This window comes from Fusarium fujikuroi, chromosome FFUJ_chr01 (genome assembly GCF_900079805.1).
Source record: "Fusarium fujikuroi IMI 58289 draft genome, chromosome FFUJ_chr01".
NCBI lineage: Eukaryota > Fungi > Ascomycota > Sordariomycetes > Hypocreales > Nectriaceae > Fusarium > Fusarium fujikuroi.
In genome coordinates this window covers 2,588,168-2,605,462 of record NC_036622.1, presented here as the reverse complement: position 1 = coordinate 2,605,462, position 17,295 = coordinate 2,588,168, and the positions used below count along the sequence as shown (strand labels likewise).

The 17,295-nt window shown below is 48.9% G+C and overlaps 8 protein-coding genes; 1 reads left to right on the top strand and 7 right to left on the bottom strand.

Annotated features, from left to right (window-relative positions):
- Nucleotides 1–651: 651 nt before the first annotated feature.
- FFUJ_01302 (uncharacterized protein) lies at nucleotides 652–2,742 on the bottom strand (the record flags this gene model as incomplete). XM_023580239.1 has 5 exons in its annotated part: nucleotides 652–1,266; nucleotides 1,313–2,097; nucleotides 2,142–2,302; nucleotides 2,352–2,419; nucleotides 2,467–2,742. The coding sequence occupies 5 exons, from the start codon at nucleotides 2,740–2,742 to the stop codon at nucleotides 652–654; spliced, it is 1,905 nt and encodes a 634-aa protein (XP_023424253.1).
- A 1,114-nt stretch (nucleotides 2,743–3,856) lies between these two features.
- FFUJ_01303 (uncharacterized protein) lies at nucleotides 3,857–4,441 on the bottom strand (the record flags this gene model as incomplete). The annotated part of the gene is made up of 1 exon (XM_023580228.1): nucleotides 3,857–4,441. The coding sequence occupies one exon, from the start codon at nucleotides 4,439–4,441 to the stop codon at nucleotides 3,857–3,859; it is 585 nt and encodes a 194-aa protein (XP_023424252.1).
- A 370-nt stretch (nucleotides 4,442–4,811) lies between these two features.
- Nucleotides 4,812–5,618, bottom strand: FFUJ_01304 (uncharacterized protein; the record flags this gene model as incomplete). Its single annotated transcript, XM_023580216.1, has 1 exon — nucleotides 4,812–5,618. One exon carries the CDS (start codon nucleotides 5,616–5,618, stop codon nucleotides 4,812–4,814), a length of 807 nt encoding a protein of 268 aa, XP_023424251.1.
- A 553-nt stretch (nucleotides 5,619–6,171) lies between these two features.
- On the bottom strand, nucleotides 6,172–7,437 carry FFUJ_01305 (related to transcription initiation factor TFIIF subunit; the record flags this gene model as incomplete). XM_023580205.1 has 4 exons in its annotated part: nucleotides 6,172–6,513; nucleotides 6,570–6,772; nucleotides 6,828–7,110; nucleotides 7,156–7,437. The coding sequence occupies 4 exons, from the start codon at nucleotides 7,435–7,437 to the stop codon at nucleotides 6,172–6,174; spliced, it is 1,110 nt and encodes a 369-aa protein (XP_023424250.1).
- Nucleotides 7,438–8,326: 889 nt separating this feature from the next.
- Nucleotides 8,327–9,475, top strand: FFUJ_01306 (uncharacterized protein; the record flags this gene model as incomplete). Its single annotated transcript, XM_023580194.1, has 1 exon — nucleotides 8,327–9,475. One exon carries the CDS (start codon nucleotides 8,327–8,329, stop codon nucleotides 9,473–9,475), a length of 1,149 nt encoding a protein of 382 aa, XP_023424249.1.
- A 574-nt stretch (nucleotides 9,476–10,049) lies between these two features.
- FFUJ_01307 (probable ubiquitin-like protein ubl1) lies at nucleotides 10,050–10,491 on the bottom strand (the record flags this gene model as incomplete). XM_023580183.1 has 4 exons in its annotated part: nucleotides 10,050–10,143; nucleotides 10,210–10,292; nucleotides 10,352–10,406; nucleotides 10,481–10,491. 4 exons carry the CDS (start codon nucleotides 10,489–10,491, stop codon nucleotides 10,050–10,052), a joined length of 243 nt encoding a protein of 80 aa, XP_023425556.1.
- Nucleotides 10,492–11,129: 638 nt separating this feature from the next.
- FFUJ_01308 (probable prohibitin PHB2) lies at nucleotides 11,130–12,162 on the bottom strand (the record flags this gene model as incomplete). XM_023580172.1 has 3 exons in its annotated part: nucleotides 11,130–11,450; nucleotides 11,508–11,863; nucleotides 11,919–12,162. 3 exons carry the CDS (start codon nucleotides 12,160–12,162, stop codon nucleotides 11,130–11,132), a joined length of 921 nt encoding a protein of 306 aa, XP_023424248.1.
- Nucleotides 12,163–13,373: 1,211 nt separating this feature from the next.
- Nucleotides 13,374–16,337, bottom strand: FFUJ_01309 (related to verprolin; the record flags this gene model as incomplete). The annotated part of the gene is made up of 1 exon (XM_023580161.1): nucleotides 13,374–16,337. One exon carries the CDS (start codon nucleotides 16,335–16,337, stop codon nucleotides 13,374–13,376), a length of 2,964 nt encoding a protein of 987 aa, XP_023424247.1.
- Nucleotides 16,338–17,295: the final 958 nt, after the last annotated feature.

The following is a 17,295-nucleotide window of genomic DNA, read 5'->3' as shown; positions in this document are numbered from 1 at the left end:
CAATTTACGGCTTTCATTCCAGTCATTGACAAACTTGATTCGTAAGCTCTCGGTGGCCCCGTTTGCATCGAAAATTCTGCAGTTTATCTGTGACCTGAGACATGGTTATATTCTCCGGATCCCCGACATCTCGTTAGGACATTGCTTTGACCAACCCCTTGTCAACTAGGGGCATCAAACGCAACTCGTTCACTATAACATGAGCCCATAATCTATAAACCCGGCACGGCGCGGCACGAGATAACCTGAACTGACGTCTTGTAGCCCAGCTTAGTTATGGATCGCCACACGGACAAATGTATTGACACAAGATGACGATTTCCTAGACCTGCAGCCTCTAGCACGTAGAGCTAGGATGTAGCCAACTATTATTGAATCCTATGCTTTTCTATGAATGGACCCTTCATCGTGGCTTACTTGATATCTGAAACTTTACACCAGTGGTTAGACTTGGAAGATTATGATTTATACATTATCATGTTCCTGGATATATGGGCTAACCTATACCGCAAGTTGTCTCTCGAAAACAATAATTATGATATTCTTTGCCTAATTACCTATCAAATACTATATGAAAAATAGCTAGAACATACACAACAGTAACAACCGTACTCATAGAGGGCCCGAAGGCTATTCCCTCTTTGTCTGTATCTAAACCGTGACGTTGGTCCCTCTCTGATGAAGACTCCATTTCCTCGTCTCCAAAATCTGTCTCTGCCTCACATTGGTAGCCCCAGTAAATCCCCCATCATACCCCTCCTTCGTCCCAGAATGAATAGTCTCCAGTTCAGCCAAGTCATCTCCTGGCCGTGGCTTCTCATCACGCCTCGCGGAAAGGTAGAAGAAATCCCAAATGAAACTTCGTTCTAGCTTACGCGGCTTTCCATCAGCGGTCCAGAAACGCTCCTCGCTAAGTTCTTGCGAAAGATGACGTCTGAAATATCGATCTTGAGTAACCCACCAAGCTCGCCAGACGAACAAGATCAGAAGAGTGAGTGGGATTGCGGCCGCCCAATAGTACCAAAAATGCGCCCCAAAGCGGTTCACCTTGATTTGGTCTGTCATAGGTCTCGAGGAATCGTCGTCTTCTTCATCTGGGCCGAGCCAGTCAAACATGGACATGCCGAAGAGAGTTCCAAGAAATTCGCCGGGTAGAAAGATGGCGGTTATCACGGCGAGAGCTTTCATCGAGGAGCTGTCGCGCGATGATGCTACAGCCATTCGGGCGTTCAGGATATTGTCTTCTTGGGCCATCTTACTGTAGATCTACTGCTTTTAGTTGGTGTTCAATGTTCGACTTTGTACCACTCACCATATCGATCTGGGCACGGCATCTGGCCTCGGACATGCGTCTATCCGTCTCTAGACCCATGCAAAGACGCAATAAACCATCAAGATACTGCCTGATCTCATGCCAATGGGGCCCCAAAGAATCGCCATCCGTCACTTCATCAGGAAATCGAAGCCTGGGGAGATCTCTGGGGGGCAGAACCGGACTCACTGCGGGAGGTCCTCCTAGAGGATCGATTACCGTGGGACTCAACATACTGAGATCGTTGCCGAAGTTAGAATAATTTCCCATTCGTTCATTCAACTCGTCTCCTGCCAAGATCAAAACTTTGATGGCTCTCTCCATCCAACGAATAGTATCCAGCAGTTTAATGGTGTCCTTGAGAACTTCGTGTGCCCTTTTCATGAGTTTGGTCATGGTGCTTGGGCCCCAAGCAATTCTCTCGCCACCTTTTCCATTGCTGAATGTGCGACTGAGACGCCTCCCGGTCTCTGTGGCATCGAAGCCGGCAATATTGCTGACATCGTATTCCAAATGAGCCACGTTGGAGTTGTTCTCGATAACAGCCTCTTCGCATCGCATAAATTGCACTTGGAGAAGCACGACGGGCATGATGAGAGGGTGCGCCCAATGATCTCTGCATGACTCCAGACGATGATCATATTCGTCGAGGTCATCGAGGTTGTGTCGTCTTGGCTCCCATGACTGTCGGACAAGGATGGTCGCGGAGCGTTCACGGACATCGTATGTCATGGACAGAAAGTCACAAGGCGTCTTTGGCATCTCTGAGAATGCGAGAATAATACCTGAATTGTTAGGTAAACCTATGCATGGCGTTGAAGGAACTTACTCAGCTGGGATTTGTCTTTTGACCAAAATCTAGATTCTGTGGTGGTTCGAGTTGAGTATTGCAGCGTGGCAGGATGAAGGTTCATGGCAGCCAGGTCATCAACCGTCATGCTGAGAATGTCTCGACCACCGTCGTAAATAGTTTTACGCTTGAAACAGATTCTATATTCAGTTAACCAAGAGATCCTGTGTATCAACTGTTTGAACTTACACCCGGCGTATTCGGCCTTCCATTCCGGCCGATGGGGCTTCATCATCATCTGGTTTTCGAAAACTGCCCTTCAGACAATTAGTTCACCGCTCTCTGTTCAACGGACTGTACTGACTTCACGATCGAGCATATGCCCACGCCGAAAGGCTAGGTCAAAGAGAGCTGTTCCCGAAGCATCATCGCGAGTAAAGTGGTGGGTGATGTGGTCGTCATCATCCACCCATGGATCCCGCTTGGTGTATGGTGCTCCAGGCTCCTCTGACCGCTTATAGACAACATACTCGTCATATTCAATGTTAGACGGAGTATCTTTTGCAGTGATCAAAACTTGGTTAGAGCAGGTTTTCTGATCGTAGTTGAACAGGTCTAGGCCGTGGTGTACCAGCCCCATTAAGGCGGTTTTGCGCCTCCTCCGGAGACCGACAGCGTGATCTTGCGGAACTTGAGAAGAACGGCCACCCTAATGAATGGGGTGGAGAACTCTGGATTCATGAGAATCTGAAATCGTTGAGATTGAGTTGATAGTGTTGGTGGGGAGGTACTGAATGCACTCCTTAAGCGAGAAGAATATAACTAGCTGGTCTTTGACCCCTAAGTATGCAATGCACGCAATATTACTGAGCGTCCAGCGGCGGGTCAAGCTTGTTTATGAATTGTCGAAATGTCCTGGACGCTGACTGCCAAGACATTGCCCTTCAGCCCCCAAACAAGGGTGCCTTGCTCGTTGAGAGCCCAACTCTCCATGGAGGGTTTCGGGCAACGCATACCGCCGTCATAGGACCACTTCGAGGGCTGAGATAGATCCCTCAGCCTCGCTGCGTATTTCCGTTTAAGTAGGAAACGGTTGACAGGCCCATTAACCGGCTTCGGATCGGCGAATAAGACTGCGGTTGAGTCTCCGGGACGGACCCGCACGGAGCGGATCGGAGGTGGCTTAGATCCGGGGGCAGGTGACAAAGCCGGATTGGTTCCTCTTCTGAGAGCCCGATATTAGCGAGCTGCCATTCTGGGTTTATCTCGGGCGTAAAGACTGAGGCGCAGGTTCGGATAGAGTGACATGCATCCAACATCACGGGACTCGTTCTTCGCACTCATAGCCATTTACGGTAAGAAAGCTTTCAGTCTTGCTGCCCAACATATCAGATGTTGTTCTGTACGAACTCTGATCTTGGTCGATATTAGCAATGACAGCCGTACAAAGCAATCATTGGATAGGCTGGTTAATAAACAGAATGTCAGCACTCCAACAAGATGATAAGAGGTAGAGTTACAAGGATATAGACTACAAGAACGCTGGCAATCATGGTCGTCTCGGTTGTCACATTCCGAGCTTTACGTATAGAAGATCATAAGTGGGTGGGTGCAGATAATCGGGGGTTTATTATAGTCGTATATCTGAGAAGTTATGGGGAGCCAGACACGTCGCAGGCTTTCAATTAAGTATTAATGGGCTCCTCCATACATTCCGACAGTTGATGATTCAGCTTCACTGTTTTATACACTTCTCAGGTGTTAGTGACTTGTGAACTGCCTTGACTACTTCCATCACTTGAAGACTCGTCCTCAACTTCGCTCTCCTCGGTAATACTCCCAAGTCCCGTCCCAAAACTCCAGGAGTTTGTTTCATTACTATCCCTGTTTTCATCCTTCTTTTCCACTTTCTTCCTGTTGTCGATCTTGTTTTCTTCCGTATTTCTTTTTCTGATTTTCCTCTCTTCTATCCTCTTCAGCTTTTGCTTAACATCGTCAATGCTCTTCTTTGCCCTGTCGAGTTTGCCATCCAGGGTGATACATTTGTTGCAATTTGTCTGTATCCTCCGCGAAGTCGGTACATGAGGCTTCTTGATGACACAGTCATGGTTTAACTTTCCATCACGGAAGTCTTTGGCTGTTTGGCATTGCTTCACGCAGATGCCCCAGCGCTCGTGGGCGCATTTAAAAACGACTCGACCGTAGACGCACATACTAATGATCTTTTTGCAGAGTTTGGAGGTTGTGGTGAGGGATTCCTGATCAAGGAGAGGAAATCTGACATAAATCGAGCATTTTATCGCTTTTATATCTGTCCCGGAAGAGTGAATTGTTCTCATGTTCATCAAAGCTCTGTTTGTTGATTCATTGTGACAAGTGACATGCATGAACAAGTAATTCCAGAACAAAACAACACATCATGTGCGGTGGCGGACCAGCTTCACTTAAGTTCCTTTTAAAGCATTCAGTGATCGCATCCGATGTGAATATTACATGGACTAGGAAACGCAAATATATTAAAAGGTACTTAATTCGGCAAGCGTCCGTGGGCTCCCAGGGCTGTCATCACAGTTGGAGGTGTTGAGCCCAGGCATGCACGCTTTGTCAAACGCTTTGATGTTAAGAATACCATGTACATCCAGATGCTATTAATACCAACAACAAAGAGATATAGGTCTCTTTCAGAAACCGGAAACTTTACACTGAGCCTCAGGCCTCTAACAAGCCACTATCCAGTACTTCTCGAAAGTTCCTCGCCCAGGATATTTTACCATTTCTCTTCTCTCCAATATGTGGCACTTCAATGCCGACTCTTCTCAAAGTCTTTAGTAAGGAAGACTCTTCGTTGTCCGATATGACTACTCCTCCTGTAAGCAGACACTGCATGTCCGTGGTCGAGTCCCCAAAATAAATCACCTCCCCGTCCTTCTCGTTGATGATGTGTTTCAAAGCTTTCTTCTTCTCGCATACATTGGTCATTCTCCCCTCGAAAAATTCTGGTCCTTTTATCGTTCCATCTGAAGCCGGTTCGTTGGCAATAACCTCAATTTTATGCGGTAAAAGAGCTCCTCGTAGAAAGGCCCGGGACCAATTGACCGATATAACACTCACATCCCAGCCCCTCTGTCTTGCAAGGGTTATGAGATCCGTAAATCCATCTCTGATCTTAATTCTGCCGGCCTTGACAGCGTCAGCACCAGCTTGCGACAACGTCTCAGCGTCTAGACCGGCAAAGATGCGTGAGTCAGCAATACGTCGTAGAGACGTCTCTTCCACGTCTTTCATTCCTGATAGGAATTCGATCTCATGATCCACAGATGTTCGAGTAACCTCTGGTGATGGATGGTTGTCTTTGTAGTGTCTGTAGTCGGCAACATAGGATTGAACCACTTGGTCCCAGGAAGTCTGGAGGTCATGGCCATATTTATTCCTCTGTATCTCGAGAGCTGAGCGAGCAAGCTCCCCGATAGAATCTTCTTGGGTGATTGTGCCATCAAAGTCGAATACCAGATGCATCTTGAGACAGGTCGGATAGTAGATGTTGTCTCGAGCCTTGGTTATAAGCGGGGTTGTTCTGGTGATTAAGAGGAGAAGAGCGTATGTGAATGCATACATCTAAGCAAAGTAGGTGATTCCAGCCCTTAGACAGCAGCTACTCCAGTCTTATAACGATCAGAAAGCGCCTCGCCTCCGACCAGTTTAGAGTGCATTGGTTACTGCGGGGAAGTTATTACGTAGGTAGGTAGTTATGATGTAGAACAATAGTGAGTGGATCGATAACCAAGTGCGAGAGTAGCCCAGCCAAGAATGCTATAGTCCAAGTTCAATCTCAGATCGGATAAAATAAAGATAGCTTCAGTTGACGAGCGAATCACGGCTCCCAAAGCATTTCGCTAGATGATGATTGATTACAACTGGTAATCTATAAGACTAGAAGGGTATCGTCGCTCTAAAAACCCTACCCTGAATCCTTCGAACACCACATTAAATGATATCCTGCGTTCGTTATCCTTGAAGTGAAATATTTGCCCCTTTTTATCCTCTTCTAAAAGGTCCGTCGATGCTGATACTAGGAAACAGGCAACACATCCTCCATCTCCGCATCGTCCTCATCGTCATCAACAGGTTCAGCAGCAGCCTCCTGGGCCTCTGCGCCACCCTTGTCGCGGTAGGCATCGCTCAGGCAATACTGGTTAGCAAACCGGCCACTCTTGTTGAGAACAGCAATCTTCTCGAGCACCTGTCGAAGGTATTGTTCGGGCTGCTGAAGCTTTTGTCGCAAAGCCTTCACCGACCAATACTGATACTGGCGGAAACAATCGAAAATGAGATCCAGAAGCTGGTTCTCTGGAATACGGGCTGCCTTGAACACCTCGCCCTTCTTTGGCTTGGCTGTGGCAGCAATATTTTTCTGTGACCTTTGTTAACATAACCGAGAATGAAAGATTGTACGGAAACAAAACGTACGATGAAGCTATCTCCGAATTCGGCGGCGCGGGTAGTTCCAGGGTTCACTACGGCTGAAGCTGCGTGTCGACTGATGATTTGGACCTTGGATTTGTTCGCCTCTGCATCCAGAATCTTCTGCTGAAGCACCCGCTCTTCCTCATCTTTGCCGTGGGGCTCAACACGGACATCGTAGGCAATCTTGCCAAAGACCTTTGTCTTTTCTGTAATGCTTTGTTAGCACCTATTCGTGGCACGGCAATGCGAAACCAAGCTTACTCGGGACAGCTTTTCGATAGTATGGTTGATAACGGCTCCTACGGTCGTAGCTCGGCCGTTCTGCTCCGTTGTTGTTTCCTTGTTTCTGCCTCAACAATGAGGCAGGGATGCCAGCATCGGCAGCCTCTTGTCGCGCCTTGCTTCGCGCCTTGAAGCCAGGCAAATCCTCCTCGCTGAAAATGAAGTGGTTGCTAACGTTGTGTTCTTGGACTACTAGGTCATACTCGCGAGGCAGCACCTGATGCTCCGGGCAGTTGGCGGAGAGAAGCATGCGAAGTTTGGTCTATGTATATCAGTATGGTGCCGTCGTCTTATCAGGTATGCATACATCTTTGCTGCCATCGGGCTTTGCTTCAGTCCATGTTCGCAGAGTGCCAATTTGAATTTCATCGTTGTCGCCGAGTCGCTCCGTCAATTTAGACCAAGCTTCCCACATGTATCGAGGAACGCGCGCGAGGTAGAGTTGCTCGAAGGCGGGAGCCTTGTTGTCGTAGAATTCGAGGTCACCGGCATCTTCATACAAATCTTCTTCATCGACTTGCGCAGGAGAGCCAGACGCCTCGGGATCGGGTTTGATGAAGGGCTCCTGCTTGATGAAGGAATTGGCCATGATGGTGGTCGAAGTTGTGCAGGACGAGGGATACTTGGAGATGCGACAAGTCGGAGGAACTTAGATAGGTGCTGTGTGCAAAACGTATAGGATATGTAGGTTTTTCCAAAGTTTAGGATCTCTCTGTACAGAAAGGAAGGACTTTGTATGCGCTTTGTTGATTCGCGCGCCCCAGGGAATGGCTATCAGCTTGTGAATGATGTCTTTGAGTGGAGACCCAGGTAGCCAGGCACGCTTATGGCAAAGCCTGTCTTATGCTTAGTACAGTACCGAAATGGAGATATGTACACGGTATTGATATGGACGAGAGGTGTGGAGCTCTGATTGGATCATGGGAACTGAATCGCCTTTGTTACTCTTTAGTAAGAATTCTATTTATATATCAGCTTGCATGTATGTAGCTTGTCGGAGGAACGGGTATTGAGGTGATCAAAGGTGATGCTCAAATAGCGAGGATGCTGACTACCTAACGAGGCCCGGGCGGGGCCCCCTGGGTTTCGTCGCAGACTACTAACTTATCAAGGTAAGTTAGTGCCTACCTATGGATACTGGTACAATGGCTTCCTTTGACATTCGAGCACGCTTTCAAGATCTCGACTCTCTTGGAACATCACACATTTACGATGCTGTCGCTTTCTTTATAGCGATGCTCGGCTGCCCTTCCAAGGGACTCAACACTTAATCACCCTTCTTTCCTCCACTGTGCTACCCCCTGGCTTATATAACCCTTCCTTAAATCGTCTTACTCCTCAACTGTAACACTGCTACTCGGGCGTTGCTACATTTATAACAGAACCCTCCTACATATCTCCCCATATAACACCATAAGGATCGCATGAACTTACGAAACGTATGAACGAACTCTCGACACTTTACCCCGAGCTTCAAGATGCCACCCAAGTCTCTGTTGGAACTTGCCACTGCGGCGTGCATCAAAAACATCCGCGAACTCGACAGTGTTGGCGACTATCTTCCTTATAAAGCCGTCCGCCTCCTTCTCCTCAAGATCGACAACGCGAAGCAACTACGAACTATCGAACTGAACTCCCCTCAAATCCAGGGCGAGACAGGCGAGGTGTGGCTGAAGCTTATCAAGCATGAGTTTCCTATGGAAGTCAAGCAAAAGGCATACAAACCACCAAACCCAACTAAATGGTATCGCGTCTATGAGAAATACAAGTCTGATCACCAGAAGGCCCTTTTGGAAAGTGAGGCGAAGCTCAAGAATGCTCTCATGGGACTCAAGGAGGACAAGGAGAAGAACACCAGTAAGATTGTCGATGACAGAAGACTTCTGCCCCGAGGAGGCAGAGTCGGTCCGAAGAAGGCTTGGGGATTTGGCGCGCGAGATCCCAATGGTAGCACTCTCGCTTTCAATAGGGGAAGCCGTACCAAGACTCACAACGGTGCAAGCGTCATGCGCAAAGTACGGCGAGAGACAAAGGAGATTGCCAGTATCCACGGCGCATTGTCAAGGCCAACACAAGCATCAAATGCTATCACAAAACTCCGCAAGGCACCTGCAGCTATGGTGGGCGACTATCAGAGAGCCGCCAAGCCAACAATCCGACCTCCGCTCCCTCCGCCACCGAAACCAACAGTCTCTGATGCAGTTCGAACCCATGAGGCACGGGCGCAATACATCTCGGACTCTGATTCTGAAGATGGGGATGATCTGTTTGACGATGAACAGCCGGTACCCCGTCGAAAGGCCTCGTCTCACGTATCGTTGTCTCCTCTGAAGAAGCCTGCTGCTGGCCACGGCGAATCTACAAGCAAGGTCAAACGTACTGGTCTTCTCTCCAACAGCTATAAAGGTCCTAAGCCTCAAACTACAACATCTTCACGGCCCAGAGTGGCCTCTTCAGCTGGAAAGTCGGTATCTCCTACCCCTCAACAGAAACAAATATCTCTGTCTCCCGAGCCGACCGAACAGTCTTCACCTACACGTCTCACAAATACACGACCAAATCCGGGCATCGGGCCACGCAAGCGCAAGGCTACGGATGTCTTCATGAAGCCTAAGAAGAGAGCTTGAGATCCAAACAAACAATTCTCTGGTTTTGTTTTTTTATATTTGACACGGTTTGTGGAGAGGTTTATTTCAGGGGCAATATTCAACCCCATTACAATATAGGAGTACAGTGTATAACGGCCCATAGCAAAGGAAACAAACGGCGATAAGCGAATGGCAACAATGATAACGGATAAATAGTCCATAAATCGTGGAATTAGACTGGGAATACAATGGAATATCGAGGTTGGCGCATGTGTGCCAATTTGTGATATGTATGATAACACTAAGACGACAAGCGGAAGATGAGCATAGCCAGGCTTGCTAAAACGGGATGCTTAATCAATGAGAATAACTTTATCGTATCTTTTGGTATTATCACCTTGTCTTCTGAAAGTGTTTGATACTAGCAGCAGTGTTCGCGCATGATTGCTCCAGCTGACTCGACATCATGATCCCGTGGGTTCAACAGCTGTTGTACTGTGCTCAGTCATTCCACCTAGTACAGTGATCCCTCGTCATCCTCGGTTGTCGAGCGACAAACTCGTTAAGTCGGGATGAGTTCCACTATGTTCGCTCAAATATTCGTTCGATGTGTTTATGCCATCCATCGTCCTCCTCTAAGGGCGAGAACGAGATGGAGAGTGTCACCAGCGGAGAGATTGTATTCGGCAGCAGTCTTGTCATCGGTCCTAGACACGGTACGTTAGTATACTGAAAGACATGATGTTCGTTCAGAAGTTTGTATGAGAACGTACATTTGCTTGCCGCCATGGATAAGTCGCTGTTGGACGGGCGGGATACCCTCCTTCTCCTCGACCTTTTCCTTGATCTGGGAGACCTACAAGTGATCAGCTGAGATCTTTCCGCTTCTATTGTCCGCCGTCTTTCGAGATTTACCTTGTAGTCCGACTCAATATCCAGCTCGATCTCCTTGCCGGTCAATGTGCGGACTCTAGTTATCGCAGTGTTAGTTTGCTCCCATGTTTCCCAGCCAGTATGACGTCAAAATTCCGACATGTGACTTACTTGATCAACATTTTGGCGGTTGTGGTGAGAAACCAGGGTGTTGTGTGTTCGAGGGAAATTACAAGAGTTTGCAAAGAGCAAAGAAGAAAGTGTCGCGTAGGTTTCGAGTACGCGAGGCTGATGTAAACGTCAAAGCAATGGCGGCTGTTGGGCTGACTGAGCGCGATGGATTCATGGTGGGGTTGTGGGCTAACACTGACGGAGGGGGAGGGGTGACCCTTGCAGTGACTGGAGCTGTTGCCTACCTCGGCGATACCTACTAAGTACTAGGTACCTACTATACCTCAATACTTCCTATTGTGAGTTCTGCAGCTCATGATGGTCAGACGCTTCAGCGAATACGATCTTACTAAGGTTGAAGATGCAATGTTTACCTAGATGCCTACTTACTCGTGTCTATGTGTTAAGAGCGGAGTTTCGAGACTCAACTAGTGTTTCGCGTAGTTTGCATCTGCAGTGGTTCACTTGTCGTTCGTGAATCAAGACCAAATCCTATGAAATCGTTTGCAGCAGAGCAGAATTGGTAGTTCGACTTTTTCTACCTCATTATTCCTAATAGTACAACCCTTTCGGTAGACATACAGTGGAGAGTTCATTAAATCCATAAGCACCTCTCCTCGTTCACAGCTCATCCTTCCATATCATCCGATCAGTTCTTGTCATTACTGTCGAATACATTGAGACCAAGTCCCTCAGAGTCGAGCATGAGTCTGTTCTTAGAGCCAGCCTCTTGGAGCTGAGCAGCAATGTATCGAGCGTTCTCGATCTTCTTGAGCTCAACATAGGCCTTGTTCTTCTTGATGGCCTCACCAATCAGTTCAGCAGAGCGAGCCTCACCCTGCGCCTTGACAACCATGGCCTGCTTCTCCTGCCGAGCCTTGTCGACGATGAAAGCAGCTCGTTGGGCCTCTTGCTGGGCAACCTGCTTAGCCTCGACAGCAGCTGTGAATTCGGGAGAGAAGGCAAGGTGCTGCGGGATGTCAGTCAGATTAGATGCTCTTGTTCAAGTATGGGAGCATTTGCTTACAGTTAGGGATACATCGTCTAGGAGGATGTTGAATCGAGCAGCTCGTCGAGCAAGGTTCTCTCGAACCAGTCTGGCAACATTCTCTCGCTGTGTGATGAGCTGGCTAGCGTTGAATTGAGCAACAACACTCTTGAGAACCTCATTGACAATAGACGGCAACACACGCTCGTCGTAGTCGGTGCCTAGTGTACGGTAGATCTGAGGCAGAGCATCAATCTGTGGACGAGAGAGCACACGGCAGGTGATGTTGACCATCTGCAGATCCTTGGTTCCGGTCAAAGACGCCACATTGCGTGGCTTTGCTCGGACATCGTACACAATTGGTGTCTCAAACCAAGGGATGTTGATGTGCGTTCCTGTTTGCTCAAGTAAGTGTCTGAGCCGAATCCTCCGAAGTTCGTTTTCTCGCACCTTCGTTGTAGATCTCCTTGCTCACACCAGTCAGCCTCTGGTACTTGATGGCTCGATGACCACCATCGACGTTGAATAGGGAGTTTGACAGGAACAGAGCACCACCAGCGAGTAGCAGACCGCCGAAGAGTGCACCGCCGGCTGCTCGAGACATCTGAGGGCCACCTCCTCCAACACCACCACGGGCCTGCTGCATCTGCCGAAGACGGCGCATGGCTTCCTCCTGCCAGTTGTTGTTCGACATTACGAATGTTTGTTTTCGGAGCGAGCGTGGACGAATCGAACCGATGTGATATGTCGACTGACTTTGGTGGTGATGGTTTTAGGCGTCCGTGTAGTCGTCAATGATGGTCATGAAGCTAGGTACTCGATTGAAGCTGTCGACTAATGTGGGTCCCTTTTTTTGCCCGCCCAGCCTTTCCCTTTCCAGAACAACATCCATCTGCTTCTGGCCTTAGCCTTATTGATGAGTGGTCTGAACTAGAGTGTATCAGAAAAGCAATAGACAAGTAGGCAGCAAAACGATTGACAATAATAGGAGATTATTTTAACATGCACTATGCCGCTAGATACTTTATGTTGTAGTTTTCATTTTATTTTATACTACGGTGTATTACACTATGCAGTCTGCCGCTACCTACATCGTACCTTGAGTTAGTGGGATATTATGACCTACCCTAAATTATAGCAAGAGTATGCGACTATAAATAGGTAACAAATAGTTCCGTCCATTATACGACACCTTAATAAGAATTGATCTTTAATATCTTTTTCAATATTCATAATAAGTACTTCAACTAGGGCAAAGGCATGTTCAACATATTAATAGAGCTCCTTGACGACATAATTCAATATAGTGTGTAGTTAGTTACGCATTGTCCCAAATATTCACGAATAATGCACCGAAAGTTGTTCTTCACATCTTATACGAGCTTGGGATATAATAGCTTATGCTTAATTTTTCCTTCATTATATAAACTACCTAGGTAGGTTAGACTGGAAGCTCTCTTCCTGAGTAATCATTGTCTCAGAACACCAATATCACACTTTCAAATGTTGGCCTGACTTGCTGAGTAACACTGCGTCTTTGGTTTTGAGCTGTATAATTAACTTGTGTTTGTTCCTATCGATATTTTTATTCCTGTTCAAATAATCTTCATACAAAGGAAACCTTCATTCCATCAAGTAGGATCCGAACACCATGTTCTGTACTATTTACAATGGTATCTGCAAGCACATAACATGATATATCCATAACCCATTCGCCAAGCACATGCAACATAACCTAACCACCCACCATTACGCGTGAAATCATCACGCATCCCTACATCGTCTCTCATACTTAGTTATTGTATCCCTTCCTATATCCAATCCCAAAAAATAAATCTTCATCTATGTGTGAAAAGTGTCGAGCGAGTGCGAGTTGACAAAAGAGAATCTTCAATGTTGAGCAGATCACTCACAGAGAGCAATCTTGATGGTCTCAGTACCAGCCTTGGGCTTCTGAGCATAACCGTTGAGCATTCGGAAGCCGGATTTGCAGTTTCGGCCCTCTTCGAACACGGCAGCAACGCCATCCAGACACTTGCCAGCCTCCTCCATGGCAGCTCCAGTAGTAGTAGTATCGGCGAGTCGGAGCTCACCAGCAACCTTCTCCATCTCACAACGGAGGAGCCAGCGCTCCCAGTTCCAGCCGCCAGCAATGCTGCAAGCGCTTGCAATATCATCACTGCTTCCCATAACCATGGCGTCCATCTGGCAGGTCTTGACATCCTGGCCATTAGGGCTGTCCTTCAAAGGAGGGGTAGGAGGCTTGAACATATTTCGTCTGGCACCCATGGGCAGACACATCCAGATGCGGCGAGTGTCTTGGAAGCCGGCACGGGCCAGGCGACCAAGCCAAAGCTTGGTAGGGTTAGGGTCATAACCGAGAGTCTTGAGGGCAAAGCCGAACTCAACGCTCTTTGCCAGTCCAACGGGACCAGCGTTGATGATGTCTGAATCCAAGAGTGAGAAATCAAGATAGCCACCGGGCTTGAGAACGCGCATGCACTCCTTGAGACAGGTGTCCCACTCGTCTTCCCCGTTTTCACCAAAAAGCTTGAGGATGCTGTGAAGTTCTCGGGCAGAAATGAGATCGAAATGGTTGTCTGAGAAGGGGAGACGAGAAAACTTCTCAACAGCAACTTGTCGATGGTTGGGGGGACCACGGACATTGCAGTTGGAAAGTTGACGAATAGACTTGGTTGTGACAGTGTAGACCTTAGTGTTGGGGAACTGGAGCGCGCAGTGCCACGCCCAGTCGCAGGTAGTCTGTCCGCCCAAGTCAAGGACTCTGGCGCGCTCGCGAGTAGTGCCGCCATGTCCAGGGGCTGCGCGGGAAAGACGAGCAAGTCGCTTGGTCACTGGAGCAGAGATGAGGCGACCACCGTTGAGCATCTTCACGGCGGCAACGTGCCACGCAGCAACGGTCATCTGGTTCATGGCCTCAACTTCCTTCTCTCGGCGGAGCTTCTCAGGGTCGTCAATGATGTTATCATCTCCACGAGCAACATTGGCGCTGAGTCTCTTCTTGGCGGACTGGGGAACGACGCTGAGCTGGTACTTGCCGAGAAGCTGGTTGCGATGAGACTCCTTGAGGGAAACGCGCTGAGCCTGGATAGCCTCAAATCGAGCAAGCTGGTGGACAAACACATCCTGGCGCTGAATGCGGATGATGTAGTCTTGAAATGCCCGATAGTAGGCAGACTCGCGGCGGACGAGCATGGAAGGCAGGCGCTTGGGGTGATCAGATGTGGAGACAAGGTTGGAGAAACGAACGCTCTTCTTGACAGGAACAATGGAAGTTTCTAACTGAACCTTGAGGGGAGGAAGTTCAGTTTGAATCTGAGGAGCTTCAATCTCCTCCTCAGCCTCCTCAGTGATGGTGTTGAGCCCACCACCGTCCTCGGTTGACTCATCTTGAACACCACGAAGGTAAGATCGTTGAGCCATGAGCCAAAGCTCAGTGCGATCAAAATGGGAGAGAGCCTCCTTTTGTTGCTTGCGAGCATACTCAGGATCGTAGTCGACCACAATCTCGGTGGGGGCATCCTCAGCCTGGGGTGAAGCTGGGGGGTTGGCGGAGTCGACAGTAGAGGGAGCAGTCTTGTGCTCGAAGACGGGTCGAGCAGTGGGCATGTCGTCCGAGAAGTCATCCTCCTCCTTGAGCTCAACGACTTGCTCAACGATGGGCCCGGTGGGGGCGGGTGTAAACCTGACACTACGATAAAAGTCCTCGACGAGTTCCTTACGCTTAGGGACAGGAGGAACCGAAGCATCCATGTTCCAGGGACATCGGTAGAACTGTTCAGCGGTGGTGGACGTAGGTGGTGGCATATCCTCGGGGGACTTGGAGGGCATGTGCCATGTGTTTCGGCTTCGGGGAGATAGACCGGAGAAGAAACCGCCTGGAGATGGAATATCAAGCTTTGTCAAGTCTGCAAGAGACTGACGGTTAGGGTTGGGAGAGAAGGCTCTGTTGATAGCTGGCTGCGACTGGAAGCTGGTGATGAGTCGCAGTGGTTGTTGTCGCATCTCAACAGTTGGCTGGACAGAATGTTGTTCAGGCACCTCAAGAACTTGAGATGGCTGTTCATGGAGGTTCTCCTCGCCACTAGCAAGGGCGTGGAGGGTAGCAAGAGCGCCAGGTTGTAGTTGAACGCCAGCCCAAGCATCTTCGGTGTTTGAATCCTCATTACCGATTATGGGTGTGGGCGGGGCACTCATAGCCGCGAGCTGCTCAGAAGTCAAACTCCCATCCAATGATGGGGGAGCTGACATGGTTGGTGTCTCTGCTGCATGCTGCTCATGCATGAACTCCATCTGAGCAGGCGACATTGTCAGTTTGACAGAAGGGGTCAGAGGGACTGGAGAAGTCATCGACTTCTTCATGTTGTCCACAGCAGACCACGTCTCAACAGAGTTGTCGCGTGTTGCTGGAATGACAAGCGGGGTTGGTTGCTTGGTAGGGACCTGCCTCGACCTAGCAGACGCTTTTCGCTTGAGCATATCCTCTTCATCATCAGTCACATCGTAAAGGTCCTCGAACTCCGTGGCCTCGGTGGCGACACTATGGCGATTCCAGGGGTTGCTGGAGGTGGTTGGTGAAGTGTCGGCAGCCGAGTCAGTTGAAGGTGATGATGGGAGAATAGGAGCAGAAAGATAGTTCATTCCTCTTGGTGTAGGGAAGTGGTCGCTCATCGGTGTTAGCCATGCCTCAATCTTGAGTTGGGCATTGCCAGCGCGTCTCGTCCTGCGACCTCCGTTTTGAACCATACCATCGTCGCTATCCTCCTCAATTATAGGATTAAGTCTCCCCCTGTGCTTCCGGGCCAGCGAAGAGTCCAGGGGGTAGTATCGGTTTTGTGTATCAGCCATGTTGCGAATCTATCAGTTATTCCCGATATCTGACTCCTGCCCGGGGGCTCAATGCAATAAGAAGGCTATGTATTAGTCGTTATAGTAAGATCTGTTCGACGACCGGCGTCAGTATTAAGTGCGTGAAAACGACAGGATGCCTCGATCAACGAAGCCTCTATGCAGAACTGCGAAGTGACACAGCACGGAAGGCTGAAGATGGAAAGAAGAGAATACGGAAGAAGGGGGCCAGGCTGCTGGCCGGGGGATTGTCATAGTCTTAAAGCCCGAGGACTGGTCCAGAATCACCAATACTCGCTGGAGCGGCTATCCGAAGTGCGGGCTTAGAATGAGTTGGGCGGCACGCACTTGCAGTAGCACATCCCAACTCCATGTCTAGGTGGGTCGATGCGTCGACAGACATGGTAGCGTGCCGCACACGAAGCGTGGTGGAGGCGGGGCCTGAGAGCGCCAATATCTTGCTGGAGAACCTGACTGGCACACAAGGCTGCGAGAGCTATGTGAAGTTTGTTGGCGGTGGACAAGACGAGCAGAGGTTGCATCAGGGTAGCATCCATTCCCGGCCACTAGGTCGATTGATCCCCGCTATCGAACAACTAATATATTCAAATGACCAATAGGAAGCATGATCGTGTATTTCTATTTTTGGATGACAGCGATTGACAGGGGTAGAACCTGTTGCGCGCGTGAAAGTTGTGATGACAGTTACAGGCGTGAGAGACTATTGGTCCATTGTTACCGCTGTAGGGCCAATTAGCCGTAAAGTTGTTTCTTCGGCGGCTAACTGCCAGGACTGCCTCTTGGCCTGTGTCTCTGAAGGTGCTCTGAATGCAGAAACATTTTGTGATAGCACTGCCCAAGCGCATGAACAAAGTGGCCATGAGGTCGCTCGATTGATACAAGTCATGCAACAGAGCTGGCCGAAAGGAGCGATTTCCGAACAACTCGGATGTCATTG